This window comes from Pan troglodytes, chromosome 2 (genome assembly GCF_028858775.2).
Source record: "Pan troglodytes isolate AG18354 chromosome 2, NHGRI_mPanTro3-v2.0_pri, whole genome shotgun sequence".
NCBI lineage: Eukaryota > Metazoa > Chordata > Mammalia > Primates > Hominidae > Pan > Pan troglodytes.
In genome coordinates this window covers 18,222,089-18,241,922 of record NC_086015.1, presented here as the reverse complement: position 1 = coordinate 18,241,922, position 19,834 = coordinate 18,222,089, and the positions used below count along the sequence as shown (strand labels likewise).

At 42.7% G+C, this 19,834-nt stretch overlaps 1 protein-coding gene across 2 annotated transcripts in view; it reads right to left on the bottom strand.

Moving 5' to 3' along the window:
• Positions 1–328: 328 nt before the first annotated feature.
• Positions 329–19,834, bottom strand: part of LSM3 (LSM3 homolog, U6 small nuclear RNA and mRNA degradation associated) — a 60,407-nt gene continuing 40,901 nt past the window's right edge. For both annotated transcript variants that reach the window (XR_010155501.1, XM_016940531.4), the window contains one exon: positions 329–579. Coding sequence is in view for 1 of the 2 variants with exons in the window: in XM_016940531.4 (XP_016796020.1) it covers positions 535–579 (45 nt within the window). In the remaining variant the exon portion in view is untranslated. The remainder of the gene's footprint in view (positions 580–19,834) is intronic.

The following is a 19,834-nucleotide window of genomic DNA, read 5'->3' as shown; positions in this document are numbered from 1 at the left end:
GGTAGGCGTACCACCTGCGACTTACACAGCTTCCAAGTATCTCTCATTTAGGTCAATGTTTTCTTCTTCTTTTTTTTTTTTCTTGATGCCCAGTAAAGTTCAACTTTATTGTAAATTTTTTGTTTTTTGAGTCAGGGTCTCACTCTGCTGCCCAGGCTGGAGTGCAGTGGTGTAATCATAGCTCACTGCAGCCTGAACTCCTGGGCTCAAGTGATCCTCCTGCCCAAAGTTTTCTTCTTACTTAACCTTGGTTTCTCATTTTTCTACAATGACCATGAACTTTTCATCGTAATAACAAAAAGAAAAAAAAGGAGTAATAAAGATAGGACACGTGATGAAAAAAATCACTTTTCAAACACCCAACACATACTCAAAGTACAAATGACATGGTTTTCTTCTATTTTTCATATTATGTTCCTGTCTGCAATCCATAATCATCTCTCTCCAAGTTCAGGAGATCCTCTGAGGCAGGTCCGGTGCTGCTGCGACTCCCCTGAGTAATATGAGCACAGACTTCCCAAGCTCAGATAGGAATCAAATTGTCCTGGGAAGAGACTTGGAGCAGAAGAAGCTGGTGACCTGGAAACACAAAGAAAACCTCAACAAAAGCCTGCTCTCTCACCAAATGGCCAGGAAAAGGCAGCTTAGCAAGAGAGAAAACTTTTAGGCAACCTGTTCTACTCCAGCTAAACACCACACAAATCATACAAAGCAAATGGTGAGTGGGAGCCTAGACGCCCCCACTTGTGAGGCTGTAACAAGGATCCCAGTAGCCTGGCTGGAGCGGTGTCCAAGAAGGCCAAGTAGAGAGCCGAAGGCCTCACCCTCGCTGGCTGGCAATCAGCTCATCCTTCCCCACCCTCATGGAGTCCACCCACATGGAGACTCTGGATTTTCACTCCCACTCAGCAATAATGTGGAGTCTCTCCCTCTCCCCACTCTCCAGTGCATCCAAGGAGGTCTTGGGAGGGTCAGGACTTTCAGCAGCACCCAGCAGCAATGAGGCCACCTCCATCAAACTGTCAGTGAGACTGCTGGGGAGCAGGAACTCTCTCCCCCAACTTGGCAGTAATGAGAACCCCCACACATTGGTGTCAGCAGAGGCTGAGTGGGAAACCTGGACTTCTACTTTCACATGTCAGCCACGAGGAGTGTCACACACATGCCCCAGTGAGAACAGTTCAGAGAAAGCTAGCTACAGAGAAGGCTTCCATAAGGCCCCGAGTCTCATCGAAATACAACAATTTCCAGGTTTTAATAAAAATTCACTTGACATATCAAGAATCAGGAAGATCTCAAATGGAATGAATAAAAGACAACTAATCGATGAAGGTGATGGAGATATTAGAATTATCTGAAAAGGATCTCAAAATAGCCATAATAAAAAGAACAGAAAGAAAGCTATAAAAGGAGGAACTTTGGAACATCAGGAAAAAAGAAAGAATATAACAACAAAAAAATGGGTAAACCAAACAGGCTTTCCCTTTCCCCCAGATAAGCTTCCCTAAATCATGTTTGATGGATGGAGCAAATATTACAACACTGGCTGCTGTGGTTCCACATGTATGTAGAAGAAAAATTTAAGACAGCTATTAACAGGTGCAGGTAAAGGGACAGAAAGGGAGCTAAGGTTTCTATACTTCACTTAAACTGGTAAAATAATTACATCAGTAGGCTGATAAGTTATGTATACATAATTTAGTACTTAGAGAAACCACCAAAAGTCTATATGAAAAGATACACTCAAATACACTATTGATAAATCAAAACAAAATTACTTTTATTTTTAGAGACAGGGCCTTACTCTGCCACCCAGGCTGGAGTGCAGCAGTGTAATCATGGTTCACTGCATCCTTGGTATCCTGGGCTCAAGTGATCCTCCCACCTCACCCTCCCGAGTAGTTGGGTCTACAGGTACGTACCATGGAACTTGGCTATTTTTTTAAAAGTTTTATGTAGAGCCCAAATCTTGCTATGTTGCCCAGGCAGGTCTCTAATTCCTGGGCTCGAGGGATTCTCCCGCCTTGGCCTCCCAAAATGCTGGGATTACAGGCATGAGCCACCATGTCTGTTCCAAAATAGAATTTTAAAAATGCTAGTGTAACCCACAGGAAGGCAGAAGAAAGTAAACAAAGAAATTTAAAACAGAATCTGGGTGCTTATAGTCCTAGCTACTCAGGAGGCTGAGGTGGGAGGATCACTTGAGCCCAGGAGCTCAATACTGCAGTGAGCTATGATTGCACCACTGTGCTCCAGCCTGGGTGACAGAGTAAAACCCCATCTCATTAACATAATAATTAAAAAAGAATTAAAAAGAAATTAAAAACAGAGAATAAACAGACCATTTAAAAATGACAGACCTAGCTTTATAATATCAATATTTATATTAAATATAAATGGGCCAGCTACACCAATTAACAGACAGAGATTGGCACAGTGGATTAAAAAACATGACCAACTCGGCCGGGCGCGGTGGCTCACACCTGTAATCCCAGCACTTTGGGAGGCCGAGGTGGGCGGATCATGATGTCAGGAGATTGAGACCACTGTGAAACCCCGTCTCTACTAAAAATACAAAAAATTAGCCCGGTGCGGTGGCGGGCACCTGTAGTTCCACCTACTTGGGAGGCTGAGGCAGGAGAATGGCGTGAACCCGGGAGGCGGAGCTTGCAGTGAGCCAAGATTGCACCACTGCACTCCAGCCTGGGCGACAGAGCGAGACTCCGTCTCAAAAACAACAACAACAACAACAAAAACATGACCTATGATGTCTACAAGCAACTCACTTCAAATATGATAATATAGACTGGTTGAAAGTAAAAGGATGGAAAAAGATACATCATACAAACATTACTTAAATGAAAGGAGGAATGTCTATATTAATAAATGGTAAGGTAGACTTCAGAGGAGAGGAAGTCAGAGACGAGAGGGACATTACATAATGATAAAAAAGATAACCCATCAAGAAGTCATAGCAATCCTAAATGTGTCTACACCAAACAAGGGTTGCAAAATATGTAAAGCAAAAACTGATAGAACTGAAAGGAGAAATAGACAAATCCACAATTATAGTCGAAGACTTTGCACTGCTCTTTCAACAACTGATAGACCAACTGTATGGAAAATCATCAAGGATATAGAAAACTCAACAACACGACCAACTGACAGGATCTAATTGGCATTTATAGACCACTCCACCACCAACAGCTGAGTACGTATTATTTTTGGGTGCCCACAAGACACATATCAAGATAGACCATATCCTAGGCCATGAAAAATGTCACTGAGTTTAAAAGAATTGAAATCAGACACAGTATTTTTTTGAATACAATAGAATCAAACTAGAAATCAATAACAAAAAAAAAATGAAAATTTCCAAACCTGTGGAAAACAAAAAGACATACTTCAAAATAATCAAAGGCAAAGTCTTCAAGGAAAGAAAAAATCCATGGAATTGAATGAAAATATACAACATACCAAAATTTATGGGAAACAGCTAACACAGTGCTGAGAAGGAAATTTACAGCACTAAGTGCAAATGTCAGAAAAGAGGAAAAGTCTCAAATCAATCATCTAAGCTCTCATATCAAGAACCTAAAAAAGAAAAGCAAGACAAATCCAAAGCAAACAGAAAAAAGGAAACTATAAAGAGCAGAAATTGATGAAACTAGAAACAGAGAAAATCAATGAAACAAAAAACTGATTCTTCATACAAAACAAATGCAATTTCTAACCCTCTAGCAAAGCTGATAGAGAAAAAAAGAAAAGCCACAAATTACCAACATCAAGAAGGAAACAGGATATTCCTACAGACCCTACCCACATCAAAACAATAATAAGGGAATAATATGAACAACTCTATACACATAAATTAGACAACTTAGATGAAATGAAACAACTTCTCGAAATACAAAAACTACCACAACTCACCCAATATGAAATAGATCATTTCAATAGTGCTCCAATATTAAGGAAGTTAAATTTGTAATTTTAAAAAACTGTCAAAAAAGAAATCTCCAAACGTTCAAAGAAGAATTAACATCAATTCTATACAATCTCTTCTAGAAAATAGGAGGGTATTGGCCAGGGTGCAACCACTGAAACAGAACCAGTAAGAGATACATACTAAAGGATTTATTGCAAGGAATGGGCCTACACTACTGTGGAATCTGGCTGGGCACTCTGAAACTGGGCTGTCAGTACAGGCAGTCTGAACCTCTTGGGCACAACATGAAGCTGCAGTCCACAGGCAAAATTTCAGGGAAATTTCACAGGAATTAAGGGAAACTGCAGTTCTGCTTGTAAGATCTTTCAATTGAATTAGGCCCGCCCAGATAACCAAAAATAATCTATTTTAAGACAACTGATTATGAATGTTAATCACATCTACAAAATACCATCACAGCTACACCTAGATTAGTATTTAATTGAATAACTGGGGATGAAAGCCCAGCCAAGCTGTCAGATAAAACTGACCATCACAGTCCACCCTTTGTCAAATTGGCACCCAGATCATCTCCTTAAACCATACATAATTATCCAAATAAACAAGATAGCTAAGTCACACTTCCATCTAACATGATACAAACACCCTGAGTACAACTGAAAACACATTAACCCTTTTCCCAGAGCAGTGTGCAAAGTCCTTGGGTGATGTTCACCCTTCCCTTTGGTAGCCTGTAAATACTGTGATGTAAAGTTAACTATTATTAATACACCTTATGTCATATGATAAGGGCATAAGAAAGGTAAGAAAACAAACATATTTGCTTAACAGATATATACCAACATGTACATAACAAAATAAGGAAGAAATATTTATAGCTATTACAGTCCTCATTTCTGCAACTGCACATGGTCGTAGCTGGCATTTATAACCACCTTCTTCCACTAACCATTCCATAGTCCCTCTGCCCTCAGCAAGCACCTCAGCTGGTCATGCTTTTTTACCTCGTAGAGTGACCCAAACTTTCATTTTTGAAGGGTATAGGCCATTAATAGCTCTGCCTGAATTGGGTTGACAGGACATGGTAGTACTAAGAGAAGCCCTAATAGAGCTCTTGTATTTCAGCCATGTTCTTCCTTTCCTTACCAATGGCAATATTTGGCATATCTCTATTGCCATGGCATGCCATGTACTACCAGTGTCCTCTTTGCCAGGGGTCCCCAACCCGTGGGCTGCGGATCGGTACTGGTCCGTGGCCTCTTAGGAACCGGGCCATACAGCAGGAGATGAGGGGCAGGCGAGTGAGCATTACCACCTGAGCTCCACCTCCTGTCAAATCATCAGCAGCATTAGATTCTCACAGTGTGAATCTTATTGTGAACTGCACATGCAAGGGATCTAGGTCGCGTGTTCCTTATGAGAATCTAATGTCTGATTATCTGAGGTGGAACAGTTATATCCCTAAACCATCCCCCAACCCAATCATCTGTGGAAAAATCGTCTTCCATGAGACGGGTCCATGATGCCCAAAATGTTGGAGATGGCTGTTCTTTGCCACTGAAAACAGAGTCATTAGTGTTTTAAAATCTAATCAGATTAGAGAACCAATTCCAGAAGACCTTGAACTGATTTGGAAAACTCTTCCTTAAGATCGTGATCCTCTAGAGTGACTTCTAGTACCAAAGTCTGTATCAGCCAGGGTTCGAACAAAAAGAGCCAGTAGGAGATACATATTAAGGGATTTATTGCAAAGAATTGGCCTACATGATTGTGGAGACTGGAGGGCTGTCAGGAAGGGGAGGCTGGACTTGGGCATGAACTGAAGCTGCTGTCCACAGGCAGAAGTTCTTCTTCAGAGAAGCCTCAGTTCTGCTCTTAAGGACTTTCAACTGATCAAAGCAGGCCCACACTGATTATCTGGGGTAACCTCCTTTACTTGAAGTCAACCGTTCACCTTTGTCCTAATGATGCCATGAAGAAGACCCAGAATGTACATTTTCTACCACTCAGCTGTGTCTAACACAGCTAAAAAGTGTAGGACCTGATCCCGAATTGCCTTTTCTGGAAGCATTTCTGCAAGGAGTTGAGCCAATTCATTCTGGGAACGTCGTTCTGGGGAGCCGGCTGGAGCTCGAGAAGCTGGAGAGGGAAACTGGCTTGGCCAGCCCTCTACAAACAGCCCTTGTCCAAGTGGCCCCTATCCCAGGAGCTCGATATTGAGACTCGGCATCCACTGTGCAGCCAGTGCCTGTTTAATCATTCCTGCAGCCAGCAGGGAAGGTGCTATGATACCCAGTTTATAGATGAGGCTCAGAGAAGGGTATTTATTCAAGGTCACACATTAAGTGACTAACCAAGCTGTTGAACTCCAAATCCACCCTCCTTCTATTATAATGGAACTCATGACCTCTGGTCCAAAGACCTCAAAGAGCCCAGTACCTTTATACCATTGAGAAGAGTGGTATTAGGGGACCCCAGAAGATAGGGGGTGAGGATTGCTCTCAGTCCATGTGTGTTGGTGAGTTTATTCAATGAGAGTCCCACATTCACGTGGCTGTAGAAATTGGCTCAGACACGGGCATGTGACTCAAACTAGGCCAATCAGAGTTAGTCCTGGGACTTTTGCTGAAACCATTTAGAAAAGATGCCCTCTTTCTGTTGAGACTCTGTGGAGTAGATAGAATGTTAGCTTGAAGCTCCTGATGGCATCCTGCCATTTCATAGGGAAAAATCTACTTGCTACTGCAGTCAAGCCAGGGAAAAGCAGAGCCAAGACACGGAGAGAGATTAATTTCTGAGAATCTCTTTGGAGGGTCTGGATTCAGCCATGCCTCCGTAGACCTTGATTTACACAACACCCTTGACACACAGCTCATCACCTTTTTAGTTGCCCTTCTGTTCTTGGGCTGAAACCTACCTCCCTAGAACTTACACTGACTAGTTCTAGCTCTACTAATCCAAGGGGCAGCAGAAGGCTCTGAAGGCAAATAAATTGGTTTCAAATCCCAACTCTGGCATTTCCTCTTCAAATGTCAATTTAAAATTGGAAGGAGAATACCTACATTAGAGGGATGTTGTGGGGATGAAGGACTATCACAAGTGCTTTGTTTTGGTTATATTGTCATATTGCCACTCTTATAGTCATTGTTATCTGATTGTGAGTGCCCAGACAGCAGGGACCTTGTTTTATTTCACTCAGCCTCCCGAGTACCTGACAATAGTTGGCACAGAGTAGGTGCTCAATAAATTCTGGTTGAAATAAGCTCCACCAGAGAGAGCTACTTGGGGACAGCTGTGATATCATTCCAAATCGTCTGTTCTTGTCCCTGCTCTCATCCTCACCATGTCTTTACACAACGTGGATGGTTTTCCTTCTTTAAAAAATTGTACCAACTCAATTATTTTGTGAATATTTGTCAGTTAGAAACAAAAGAATGAAAATAAGCTACCACAGTACCAAAAACCCAGATGTTTGGGGTTAGTTTTCTAACACAATACTCAACTATTTTACTTATTTCATGTTTTTCTTAAGAAACAAAACAAAAGCAATCTGCCCTGCAATTTGGACACTAGATCCTTTTCTCACAGCGCCTCTTGCCGTCTGCTGGGAGTGGTGTGGGCACGCTTGGCAATCATGAGCAGCTGCTGACATGGGACAAGCAGGGAATGGGAAGCAGCTGCTTGGCCCATGCTGTCTCCTAAGCCCTAAATTGGTGACGAGGTGTCGCAGACAAAAGACAGGCAGTTTTGGTTTGGGTGGAGGCTCCAGAAGCAGCAGTGAACTCCTCGTGCCAAGTTCACCCGGCAAAGCAGAGTCTGCCTGGCTGGCCACAGTGTGCCGGGCAGCCACTGTCCTTAGAAGCAGTGTGCATCCAGAAAGATAAGCCCACCAGGCTGAGCCACCATCTCCCTCTGTCTGATGGAGGGACAGAGGGAGGAGGAAACATCAGCCGAAAGGCACTGATGCAAAGGAGAGACCTCATCTTCATCTCTTGTCCCACAGTGGCCTTGTAGCTCCATGTCATGATGCCACCCCACACAGCAGCCAGAATCAGTCACCTTCTGAAAACACAAACTAAATCAGACATCAGCAAACTTTCCTGCAAAAGGCCAGAAAGAGAGAAAGTATTTTAGGCTTTGTGGGCCAGCTGGTTTCTGTCACAACTGCTCAGCTCTGCCTTGTAGTGTGAAAGCAGCCATAGACAACATGTAAATGAATGGGTGAGGCTGTGTTCCAATAAAACTTTATTTACACAAACAGGAGGTGGGCCAACATGACCTGTGGGCTATAGTTTGCCAGCCCCTGGATTCTATCATTGGACCCTCTGTTATGGCTCCTCATCCTCTCAGAATAAAAGCCAGCTACTAACTGGGGGCTTCAAGGAGCTGCCTAGCTTGGCCCCTGCTGACCTCTCTTCCTAGACGTCACTCCCTGGTCACAAGCCAAGCTCATTCCTGCCTCAAGGCCTTTGCACTCACTGTTTCCGCTACCTGTAACACTCCCCTACCCCCACTCCACACTTTCATATGACTCACACAGTCCCAGTATTAGGTCTTAACACAAATGCCATTTCCTCAGAAAGGCTTTCTGTCCCCTCAGCCCTCTGAAGTGACTGTCACCTCCCTTCCAGTCCCTTTTATCACAGCACCTTGTTTCATGTTCTGCATAGCACTCATCACACTTTGAAATGATCTCTTCTGTTTAGTTGTTTACTTTTTTATTGTCATTCTCACCCCTAAGCTCCGGCAGGGTAGGGAGCCTCATCTCCAGTGCCTGCTGCCCATACAGTTAGAGTACAGGAAATATTTGGAGAATGAATGAATATGCGAATGGATGGAGACCTCAGTAGCCTCCTAACTTGTCTCCCTCATCCCCTCCCTCCCTCAGTTTCATCACCCACTCTGCGGACAGAGATATCTTCTAAAAATGGTTATCACATCACGGCCTGTCTGCATTAAACTCTCTAATAACTTCCCATTGCTCTTAGAATAAAACTTAAACTTTGCACCATCGCCCCAGAGACTCTGCAAAGAGGGCCTCCTGGCTGCTTCTCCCAGCCCGTCTCTCCCATTCTGAAGAGGACGCTGCCTGTAGGGTCCATCGATGTGACCCCAAAGGGTGCCACTTGGCGCTAAAGGTGTTTTTGCACTGATATCAGAAAATAGGTTATGTTCCAGGAATCCTCTCTGAATAAAAGAATGAGGCCATGAACACCTGACTCATGAGAGGCTGGGAAGTCATCCAGTTTCCTCATCTCACCCCACCCAGGTCAGGCTCTCTCCTGTGACATGCTTGGGTAGAAACAGAAAACGTGCACGATCTTTCAGACTGACGCCAAAGCCCAACAGGGCTCACGCCTTTGGGAGGGTGGGGGTCATGGAATGGAGAGCTTTAAGTGCTTTTTCTGGCCTGACTGAAAACTACATGCAAATCAAAGTGAAAAAGAGAGGGGTGGGGCTGCCAACAGAATAAGTATTCAGACTTGTGGACTCCTTACGCAACCATGTAGTTTATATTGCTTTCTCCAAAGTTGAAATTCCACTTGATGAAATTCTACAGCAGAGATGAGATCATGTGGACAGCCCACAAGGGTCTATATAGCTCTTTGCTTGGGCTATATTAAGGTGAAAGATTAGAAAGTTGCCACCTCTTATCATCTTCTCAAATAGGCCTGGAGAGTAACATCAAAGTGGCCAAAAGCAGTACCAATTTTCTAAGTGACATTGCACAAAGTATGTAATCCAAGTTACAAGAATATCTGTATTTTTTTTCATGAGAGTTAACAAAAGTATTTTAGGTGGTGGTAAATGTGGCCCATGAGTCCTTCTGTTTTTTCTGAATTGGCCTTCCTGAAAAGATGATCGCTAGTGTTCTGCAGTGCAGTGTTATCAGCAAGACACAATGTACACCCCACTTCTGGTCATTTTTAAATCTAGGCCAATGCACCTGGCATCATACCTTTTCCAACTTATAAGTGACCACTTGGACCCACTGTCCTCCGATCCTAGTTGATCTTGACTTGTTTTCACTTTATCTCATTTCCCCTATTGTGAATATTTGCTTCCCACCCTGAATTCCTCTCTCTTTCTGACTATCTCTGGATTTTGCCCTTTCCTGACACCTGGATCCTGGCTCTCCTTCTAGAAGTTTAGCCCAACTTGCTTATACCACCTTCCCCTCATTCCACCATTTCCTGGGGCCCCAACTGATGCCCAGACAGATACACCTTGGCCCTGAGCCCCTGAGCACGGAAGAGGAGACCATGTTAGGTTATAATGACATTGTGAAGAACAGGACAGACATGGTCTGCCCATCACTGCCCTTTTCTTTCTTTTTTTCTTTCTTTCTTTCTTTCTTTCTTTCTTTCTTTCTTTCTCTTTCTTTTATGAGACAGAGTCTCATCTGTCACTAAGGCAGGAGTGCAGTGGCATGATCTCAGCTCACTACAACCTTTGCCTCCTGGGTTCAAGACATTCTTGTGCCTCAGCCTCCCATGTAGCTGGGATTACAGGCATGCACCACCACACCCAGCTAATTTTTTGTATTTTTAATAGAAACGGGGGTTTTACCATGTTGCCCAGGCTGGTCTCGAACTCCTGAGCTCAGGCAATCCGCCTGCCTCGGCTTCTCAAAGTGCTAGGATTAAAGGCATGAGCCACCGCACCCAGCCCATCAGTGCACTTTCAACCTCGTCTACAACATCCCATCCACCACTTCTCCTCCTCTACCACAACACCTCCAAGGACAGGAAACTTACAACTTCCTGGGACTGTCCTTTTCACTTTCTGACAACTTTATCAGAAAGCTCCAGCTGTCAACGAGCTCTCAAGCCCTGAAGTAATCTGTTTCCTGCAGAGTGCTGATGGTGTGGTGTGAACTCCAAGGCAGCTGTCAACATACACTCATTCGCCTATCGCTGGCTGAGACTCCCGCTGGAGCATGCGACATAAGTTAATCACTTCCACTTCTCACCAGCGGGGCTCCTTGTCCTTTTTCTGCCTCTGGCCATTCATGCTCAGCAGACAACTGATAGTCACAGCACTGACTGGAACATAGGCAAGATTCCGGGCCGGCCAGATATAGCCCATTATCGCTGCAGCTACAGTGTGCAAGCTCATTGAGAAGTCAGGGAACACTTTATCAATGAGGAGGCTGTCCCAGAAGCTCTGGCGTTGGGTTTCACGTGAAGGGATGAAGGTGAAGAGAAAGGCTCCAGAGATAGCAGGGCCTGCTTATCTGAAATGCTTCCCCCAGTGAAGTCAAAATGCCACAGCCATCTCAGGTGGAAATGAACCATAGAACGTCAGAGCTGGAAGATCTCGGAGGCTTTACAGAAGGAGAAAATGAGGCCCAACGAGAGTATCTGGATTGACCAAGTTCATATAGGGAAACCATCTAAGAGACTCAGGTCTCCTACAAGAAAAGGAAGGGCTCTTTTGCCCTTTGCAAGCTGAATCAGGGTTTGAGAGGGAAGAGAAGGGTTTTTGAAGGTCTTCATGCTTTGCATGTTTGCTTTGAAAACATACAAAAGGGTTAGTAAGGAGTCAGGAATGAGCTGTTTCCTCAGAATCCCAGTTCACAACTCTCATTACTAGATGACATCTTGAACATATCCCTGAGATCCACGTGGAAGTAAATATAAATCCACTTACTTGTTGGTTTAATCTATAAATATTTATTGAGCAGAGTCTCATTCATTCCTTTAGCAGGGCCTCTTCCCAGCTGCAGAGGTGAGCTGGGCATACAGTTCTCACTTTCATGGAACTCAGGTTCTAGCCGGTGAGATGGGCAATAAACAAACAAGTGAATATAGAAAATGAGATGGGGATACATGCTGTGAAATTTTAAAATGCAGGTTAAGGGCATAGGAAGCTCTGGGGACCTGGGGTTGCCATTGATAACAGGGCAGTCAAGGAAGGTATTATGGAGACGCTGATATTGAGCAGAACTCTGAAAAAATGAGGAAGCAAGTCTTGGGGCCATCTGCAAAAAGTACTGCAGGCAGGAAAACCAATGGTGCAAAGACCCTGGGGCAGGAGTGAGCTTGTCACATTTAAGGAACATCAGGGAAACCAGGGAAGCTGGAGACAAGGGTGCAAGAAGGAGAGGGGTCAGAGATGAGGAGGGAGGGTGGAGAGTTGGTTGGGGGCAGATCAGGTAGGGCCTTGTGCACTGCTGTTGGGACTTTGGATTTGTTCTGAGTAGATGCAAGTCACTGAAATCTTTTTAGCCAAGAAGTGACATGACCTGACTCTCCTTTCCAAAGGTTGCTGAGGCTGCACGGTTGAGAAAGAGCGGCAAGAAGGCAAAGGCAGACACAGGAGGACCATCTCTGACGATGGTGATGAATTGGACATGGGAAGGAGTCAAGGGAACACAGAGGTTTTGGCCTGAGCTCATGGACAGACAGAGTTGTCATTTACTGGGATGGGGAAAAAAGCAGGAGGATCAGGGTGGGGTGAGAAGAGAGCCAGGAGCTTGCTTTGGGCCATGTGTAGTTTGACGTATCTACAGTCTCTAAGGGGAGGTTGCAGGCAGGCAGCTGAGTATAGAGTCAGGCGTCCAGGAAGGAGGTTAAGCTAGTAATACTGATTTGGGAGCTGTTGACTTACAGGAGGCATTTAAAACCTGTGTGCCTCAGAATGAACATCACCAAGGGAGTGACTGTGGTCAGAGAAGCGGAGACCCAGGCCTGAACCTGGGAGCCCCCAGCATTCAGTGGTCGAGGCAGTCAGGAGACACCAGCAAAGGGGACTGGGAAGGAGTGGCTGGCGAGGGAGGAGAAGCAGAGGAGCGGTCTGCAAGGGGAAGAGAAGCCTTCAGGAAGGTGGGGCCCACAGCTGTGTCTACTGCCGCTGATGGGCCAAGAGAGAATGAGGAGTGACTGTAGTCCCTGGGATTCAGCCACTTGGAGGCGCATAGCTGGCCTTGACAAAATATTTTGGTTGTGTAGTGGGTACAAAAGCCTGATTTTGTGACTGGGATGAGAGCAATAGGAGACAAGGGGCATGAATGATTCTTTTGAAAACTTTTATTATCAAGAGGAGCAAGGAAATGAGGACCTAGGTGGAGGGGGTTGTGGGGTCAAGAGGGAAAACGGCACTCAAAGTTTCTGAAAATGCTGTCCCTCTTCACACCTCATGTGTCCATCAGCCAGGGACCTGTGGGCTTCTGGCCACGTCCCCTCTTGCCCTCCCTCCTTATCACAACTTCACTGCCACCATCTATCTGCCTTGGAGAACTTCAGGGCCCATCTCAACATTTCTGTGCAGTTTAGTTGGGAGAAAGATATTAATCAGATAAACACACCAGTAAATATAGGAAGGCGACTTACTATAAGCATAAAATGGAAAAGCAGAGTGTCCTTTGAAGGAGAATCATAGAGGGAAATGGTCAATATGAGGGGGCTTGGGGGAAGTCTCTCCAAGGAAATGGCTTGAAAGCTAAAATCTGAAGGATGAGTAATAATTCACCAAATGACAAATGATGGGAAGGGTGTTCATAAAATGTGGAACACCTGATTCTGTCACTATTTGGGGTGCCACTGTGTAAGCCACACAGACCTAGGGGGACTGAACAAAGGGAGTGAATGTGGGAATAAAAGACAAGAGACAAAAGAGTGTATTTGGAAGAAGGGGTCAGGTGGCACTTTGCCTCTAGCAGACAAGGGCCCTGAGCTTTACACAGCCCTCCATATTTATTAGGCAAAAGAGATAGTGAGAAGGGGGGTGGAAGAAGGGGTCAGCTGCTCAGTCCAGAGTAGGCTTGCAAGACTGCATTCCTCGAACAACAGGCTCTAGATGTCACCATAGATAACCTCAGTACCAGGGAGTGATTGCCTCCAGCAAACCTTCTGTCGGCAGGAGCAGTTGTGAGTTTGCCCACATCCTGCATTCATGATAAACAGTTTGCTGTTTGATCATATAGCCTCCAGTGGAATGCCGAGTTGGTCATTTCCCATGGGCCTTCGGCTCCCTGCAATAAAACTAGGAGCAGTGATTGAGGACAGGACTGGAGGCAGGCTGGGCTCAGATACTGCAGTGTCTGGTAGACTGTGTTAGGGAGGCTTTTGTTGTTATTACTCATTCCAAGTACAATGGGCAGCAATTCAGTGAGCAAATTGTTATGTCTGTCGAATTGGCCCATTTTTCTGTGCTTGAAAAAGAAGGAAAACAGTCAGAAGCAAGACACTAGGCTTCCTCGAAGGAAGGAGGAGAGACGTGGGGCATCTTATCCTGGGCTCCCCAAGAAGCAGACCTTCAGTCACGGATTTGAGTGCAAGTAGTTTATTTCATGCCAATCAGTACTGTAGGGGAGTGTGAACCGAGACAGAATGCAAGGAGGCAAGAAAGGAATTGTTAACATACAAGCTACCCCCGTGAGTACGTGGAGCCAGTGGAGGACACAATGATATCCTGACGTCCTCCATGACATCTTATCTGAGGTTGGGCTGGTCGAGGGCTGCAGTTGGGGATATGGCATTAGTACTCTAGGCACTTCTAGGCTGCCATGCCTGTGGTTACAGCAGGCTCCAGCAGCCAGAGGAAGCCCTCGGCAAAGAGATGCATGTGTTGGGATATAGAAGTCAGGCCAGCTTGTGTGGGAATGCTGAGACCTGGGGGATACTGCTTTCCCATATTAAGTCCACTCCCTCCTGATACTGCTTCTTTTAGGATTTTGCCTGTCACAATTTCTACAAAGAAGTTAAGAAAGAGGGTTTGTGAAACAAGCTACAGACCCCATCATTACCATGAATTCTAAGGTCATCAATGGTGTTCATTGTCCCTGTGTGTCACTACTCATTCTGCATAGCCCTCATACTTGACCACCACTCCTGCATATGAGCTTGCTGGTCTGCTGAGGTAACTGGGTCATCATCCCTAGAGGTTTGAAGCCCTGGTCACTGTGCACTGGGCAGACTATCATTGCTGCAATTGCCCATAAGTGTTGTCATTGGGCTGTGAAACACCAAAATGAGCCCCACTGAATCCCCTGAGCTTTGGGGCATCCTCTTCTCTGACCCCATTATCTAGCAGCAGTGCTATTTCCTCATGATAGGCAGAATCTGATATTCCTACAAGTGTAAGAACTCCTTTCTTTGCCTACTGCTCTGTTGGCATGAGAAACCTAAAATGACAAGGAGCAGCTACAGCTTTAGGCATCCCTGGGATAAGTGTCTTCTCCCCATCAACCCCAGACATGCTGAGGGACCAGCATTACTGGTCCAGTGGAGCCTAAAGTTAAAGGTATTCTTGAGATGAGTCACTGTGTACAATGGTGATGGGGCCACTTTTATTTCCACTGCTTGTTTCCCATGTAGTCTATCTGATGGGGCTCCAGCTCCACATAATGCCTGCTGTTTTGAAGTGCACGTTGCTTCTCAAAAGTCAGCACCCCAAAAGTGAAAATGGCAGAATAGGGAACTACAAAAGCCCATCCCTCCGCAAAAGGAGAAAATAAACTGGCAAAAGCAGTCAGAATCAACTTTATTGGAAATTGGGAAACTAACTAAAAGTTTACAGCAACCAAGACAATATTTAATCAAGAAAAAAACAAAAAACCACCAGAATCTTGATAATAGAGCTTCATGGTATTTAAATTACCCTGGCTCAGCAGTGGCCTTGAAGATAACAACCAACAACCCATATTCCTTGTATAGGCTCCTAGTACATAAGGGACAGAATCGACCTAATTTCCAAATAACTGTGGTTGTTTGTTTTGACCTGTCTTGTGGCTCCCTGAAGAATTGACTCATTGCTGAGATCTCCAAGGGCTAAGGCAGCTACTCAAGGGGAATTTGTTGAAAAATTTAAAAGGCAAATGTAACAGCTGCTGCCACTTGGGGCAATAGATAACAGTTGGGACAAACTAAAGACAAACCAAAAGGTTGGGAAAAAGGAGCGGGGATTAAAACACATTGGGAAATAAAGGCTTTGAAAAGCTCTCACATATTTGTGGGAATCTAGAAGCCTGCTTGCATGCCCAGAAATGGGTGCGTGCTCAGGAAAGACCTGAGAAGTTTTCACTTCTGGCTGACCTCAAGGCTCTCCACAAGGAGGAAGTGAAGACTAAGGCAGAGTGGTAAAGTGCTTCTCCAGGTGTTGAAGGTATACTCCAGCATGCACATAGAGTCCATTTGCTGACACCGAGAGATTTTATTTTCTTTTTTGGTTCCAGGCAAAGAATACACGTCTGTATTTAAATCACCAGCTGACCACTAGGCTAACAAAACAAAGACTTCAGTGGCTATATACAACAACAAATAAAGTCTTTTCAAAATTAATTAAGGAAAGAGAACTAAGCAATCAAGCAACAACAATCACAAAAAGCAGCTGCAATAAACCCTGGTGGGAGGAAGATGATTTCCAGATGTGCCATATCATAATATTCAAAATGTTCAGCTTTCAACAAAAAATTATGAGTCATGCAATGAAACAAGAAAGTGTAGCCCATACACAGGAAATAAAGAAATAATAGAAACAGTTCTTGAGGAAGACAAGACATTGAACTTACTAAACAGAATATAAACCAACTATTTAAAATATACCCAAAGAGCTAAAGGAAACTATGTACAAAAAACTAAAGGAAATAATGAGAATTATATTTCAAAAAAATAGAGATTACCAATGATATGATAGAAATTGTAAGGGGAACCAAGGAGAAAATCTAAAGTTGAAAACTACAATAATTAAAATAATTTTTTTTCAGAGAGATTCAACAGCATATTTGAACAAGTAGAAGAAAGAATCAGCAATCTTGAAGAAAGGTCAATTGAGATTACTCAGTATGAGGAGCAGAAAGGAAAAAAATAAAGAAAAACGAATGAAGCCTAAGACACCTGAGGTACACTTTCAAGAGTACCTAGGAGTTTCAGAAGGAGAGGAGAGGAAAGAAAAGGAGAGGAGAGGAGAGAGAGAGAGAGAGACAGAGAGAGACAGAAATAATAGTTGAAGTAATAAAGGCCAAAATTTGCCAAATTTGATCAAAGACATGAATATACACATCCAAGGACCTCAAGTCTCAGTGAAACACTTCATAATCAAACTGTTGAAAACCAAAGACAGAATCCTGAAAGCAGCAGAAGAGAGGTGATTCATCACATACAAGGCATCCTTAATAAGAAATACAGCTGGTTTTTCACCAGAAACGAAGGAGGCCAGAAGACAGTGGGATGACTTACTCAAAATATTGAAAGAATAAAATGGTTAACCAATACTTTTATATCCAGGAAAAATATTCTTCAAAAATGAAAGAGAAATGAAGACATTTCCAGGTAAAGAAAAACTGAGAGAGTTCATTGCTAGTAGACCTGCCCTGCAAGAAGTGTAAAGGAGGTCGTTCAGACTGAAATGAAAGGACACTAAAAAGAAACTTGAATCTACATGGAGAAATGAAGAACACCAGTATAGGTAATCATGTAAATAAATAGAAAAGTCAGTATAAAGGCATTTGTGGTTTGTAACTCCTCTTTTTTTCTATATTTCAAAAATAACTACATAAACAAATAATAATAAATATACATTGATGGGCACACGATGCATAAAGATGTAACCGATGACAATAACAACATAAACAGATGGGAGAACAGAATACAGAAGTAATGTTTATTATACTATTGAAATTAGTTGGTACTAATTTGAACTTATCTAATTGTTATAAATTAATTGTAATCCCCAGGCAACCACTAAGAAAATAACTAAAAAGTATATAGTAAAATAAACAAGAAGGAAATCAAAATGGTGTATGGAAAATATTTATCTAACATAAAAGAAGGCAGCAGTGAAATGAAACTGAGGGACAAAAAATATGAGATATAGAAAAAATAGCAAAATGGCAGGAGTAAGGCCCTCTCCATCAGCAATTACATTAAATGTAAATGGTTTAAACTCTACAATTAAATGACAGATTTTTCAGAATGGATTAAACAAACAAACCATGATCAAACTCTACACTGTCTCCAAGGACATGAATTGAATGAAAGTGAGAGAACAGAAAAAGGCAACACATGCAAATAGTAACCAAAAGAGAGTTGAAGTGGCTATACTGATATCAGACAAAATAGACTTTAAGGCATAAATTGTCACAAGAGACAAAGAAGGACACTATATAATGATAAAAGGGTCAATCCATCAAGGATATATACAAATTACAAACATATATCCACCCCAAAAAAGAGACCCAAAATATATAAAGCAAAAACTGACAGAATTGAAGGAAGAAATAGACAGCTCTACATATTCTAGATATTTCAACACCTCACTTTCAATAATGGATAGAAAAACTAGATGAAAGATAAACAAAGAAATAGGAGACTTGAACAAGTTTATAGTGTTATAACTACAACACTATAATTATAGTTATAAACCAACAAGACCTACCACATATACAAAACACCCAAGGACAACAAAGTACATATTCTTCTCAAGTGCACATGAAACATTCTCCAGGTAGAACATATGTTAGGTCACAAAACAAGTTTTAATAAATTTTAAGATTGAAATCACAAAATGTATATTCTCCAATCTCAATGGGATGAAATTAGAAATGAATAACAGAAGAAAAACTGGAAATTTCACAAGTATGTGGAAATTTAAAAACACACTCTTAAATGACCAATGGCTCAATAAAAAATCACAAGGGAAATTAAAAAATACTCTGAGATAAATGAAAATAAAAACAATAAAAAATAATGGGATGCAGTGAGAGCAGTGTGCAGAGGGATATATATAGCTGTAAATGCCTACATTAAAGAAGAAAGATCTCAAATAATCTAACTTTATACCTTAAGGAAGCAGAAAAAGAAGAGCAAACTAAATCAAAGCAAGCAGAAGGAGGGAAATAATGAAGATAAGAGCAGAGATACATGAAATGGAGTAGAAACAATAAAGAGAATCAATGAAATTAAAAGTTGGTTCCTTGAAAAGGTGTTTTAAAATTGACAAACCTTTAGCTAGATTACCTAAGCAAAAACAGAGAAGACTCACATTACTCAAAAAGCAGAAATAAAAGTGGAGACATTACCAACGACCTTACAGAAATAAAAGAGTATAAGCAAATAATACGAATAATTGTACACCAACAAATTAGAAAACCCAGATAAAATGGACAAATTCCTAGAAACATACAGACTACCAAAATTAACTCAAGAAGAAATAGAAATGCTGAATAGACCTATAACAAGTAAAGAGATGAAATTAGTAATCCAAGAACTTTTAACAAAGAAAATCTCAGGACCAAATAGCTTCACTGGTGAATTCTACCAAATGTTTAAAGAAGAATTAACCTGAATGTTTCTCAACTCTTTCAAAAAATAGAAGAGGCAGAAACACTATTTAACTGATTTTATGAGGCCAAAATTACTCTGATACCAAAGTCACACACAGACATAACAAGAAAAAAAGTAGAGGCTCATATTCTATGAATATAGATGTAAAGATCTTCGACAGAATACTAGCAAACTGATTCTAGCAGCATGTTAAAAAAAACTATACCCTGGCCAGGTGTGGTGGCTCATGCCTGTAATCCCAGCACTTCGGGAGGCGGGGGCAGGTGGATCACGAGGTCAGGAGATCGAGACCATCCTGGCTAACAGGGTGAAACCCCGTCTCTACTAAAAATACAAAAAATTAGCCGGGCGTGGTGGTGGGCACCTGTAGTCCCAGCTACTCGGGAGGCTGAGGCAGGAGAATGGCGTGAACCTGGGAGGTGGAGCTTAAAGTGAGCCGAGATTGCCCCACTGTACTCCAGCCTGGGTGACAGACAGAGACTCCATCTCAAAAAAAAAAAAAAGTATGTATATATACCCCATACCAAGTAGAATTTATCCCAGAAATGCAAGGGTGGTTCAACATACAAAAATCAGTCAACACAGTACACCATATTAATAG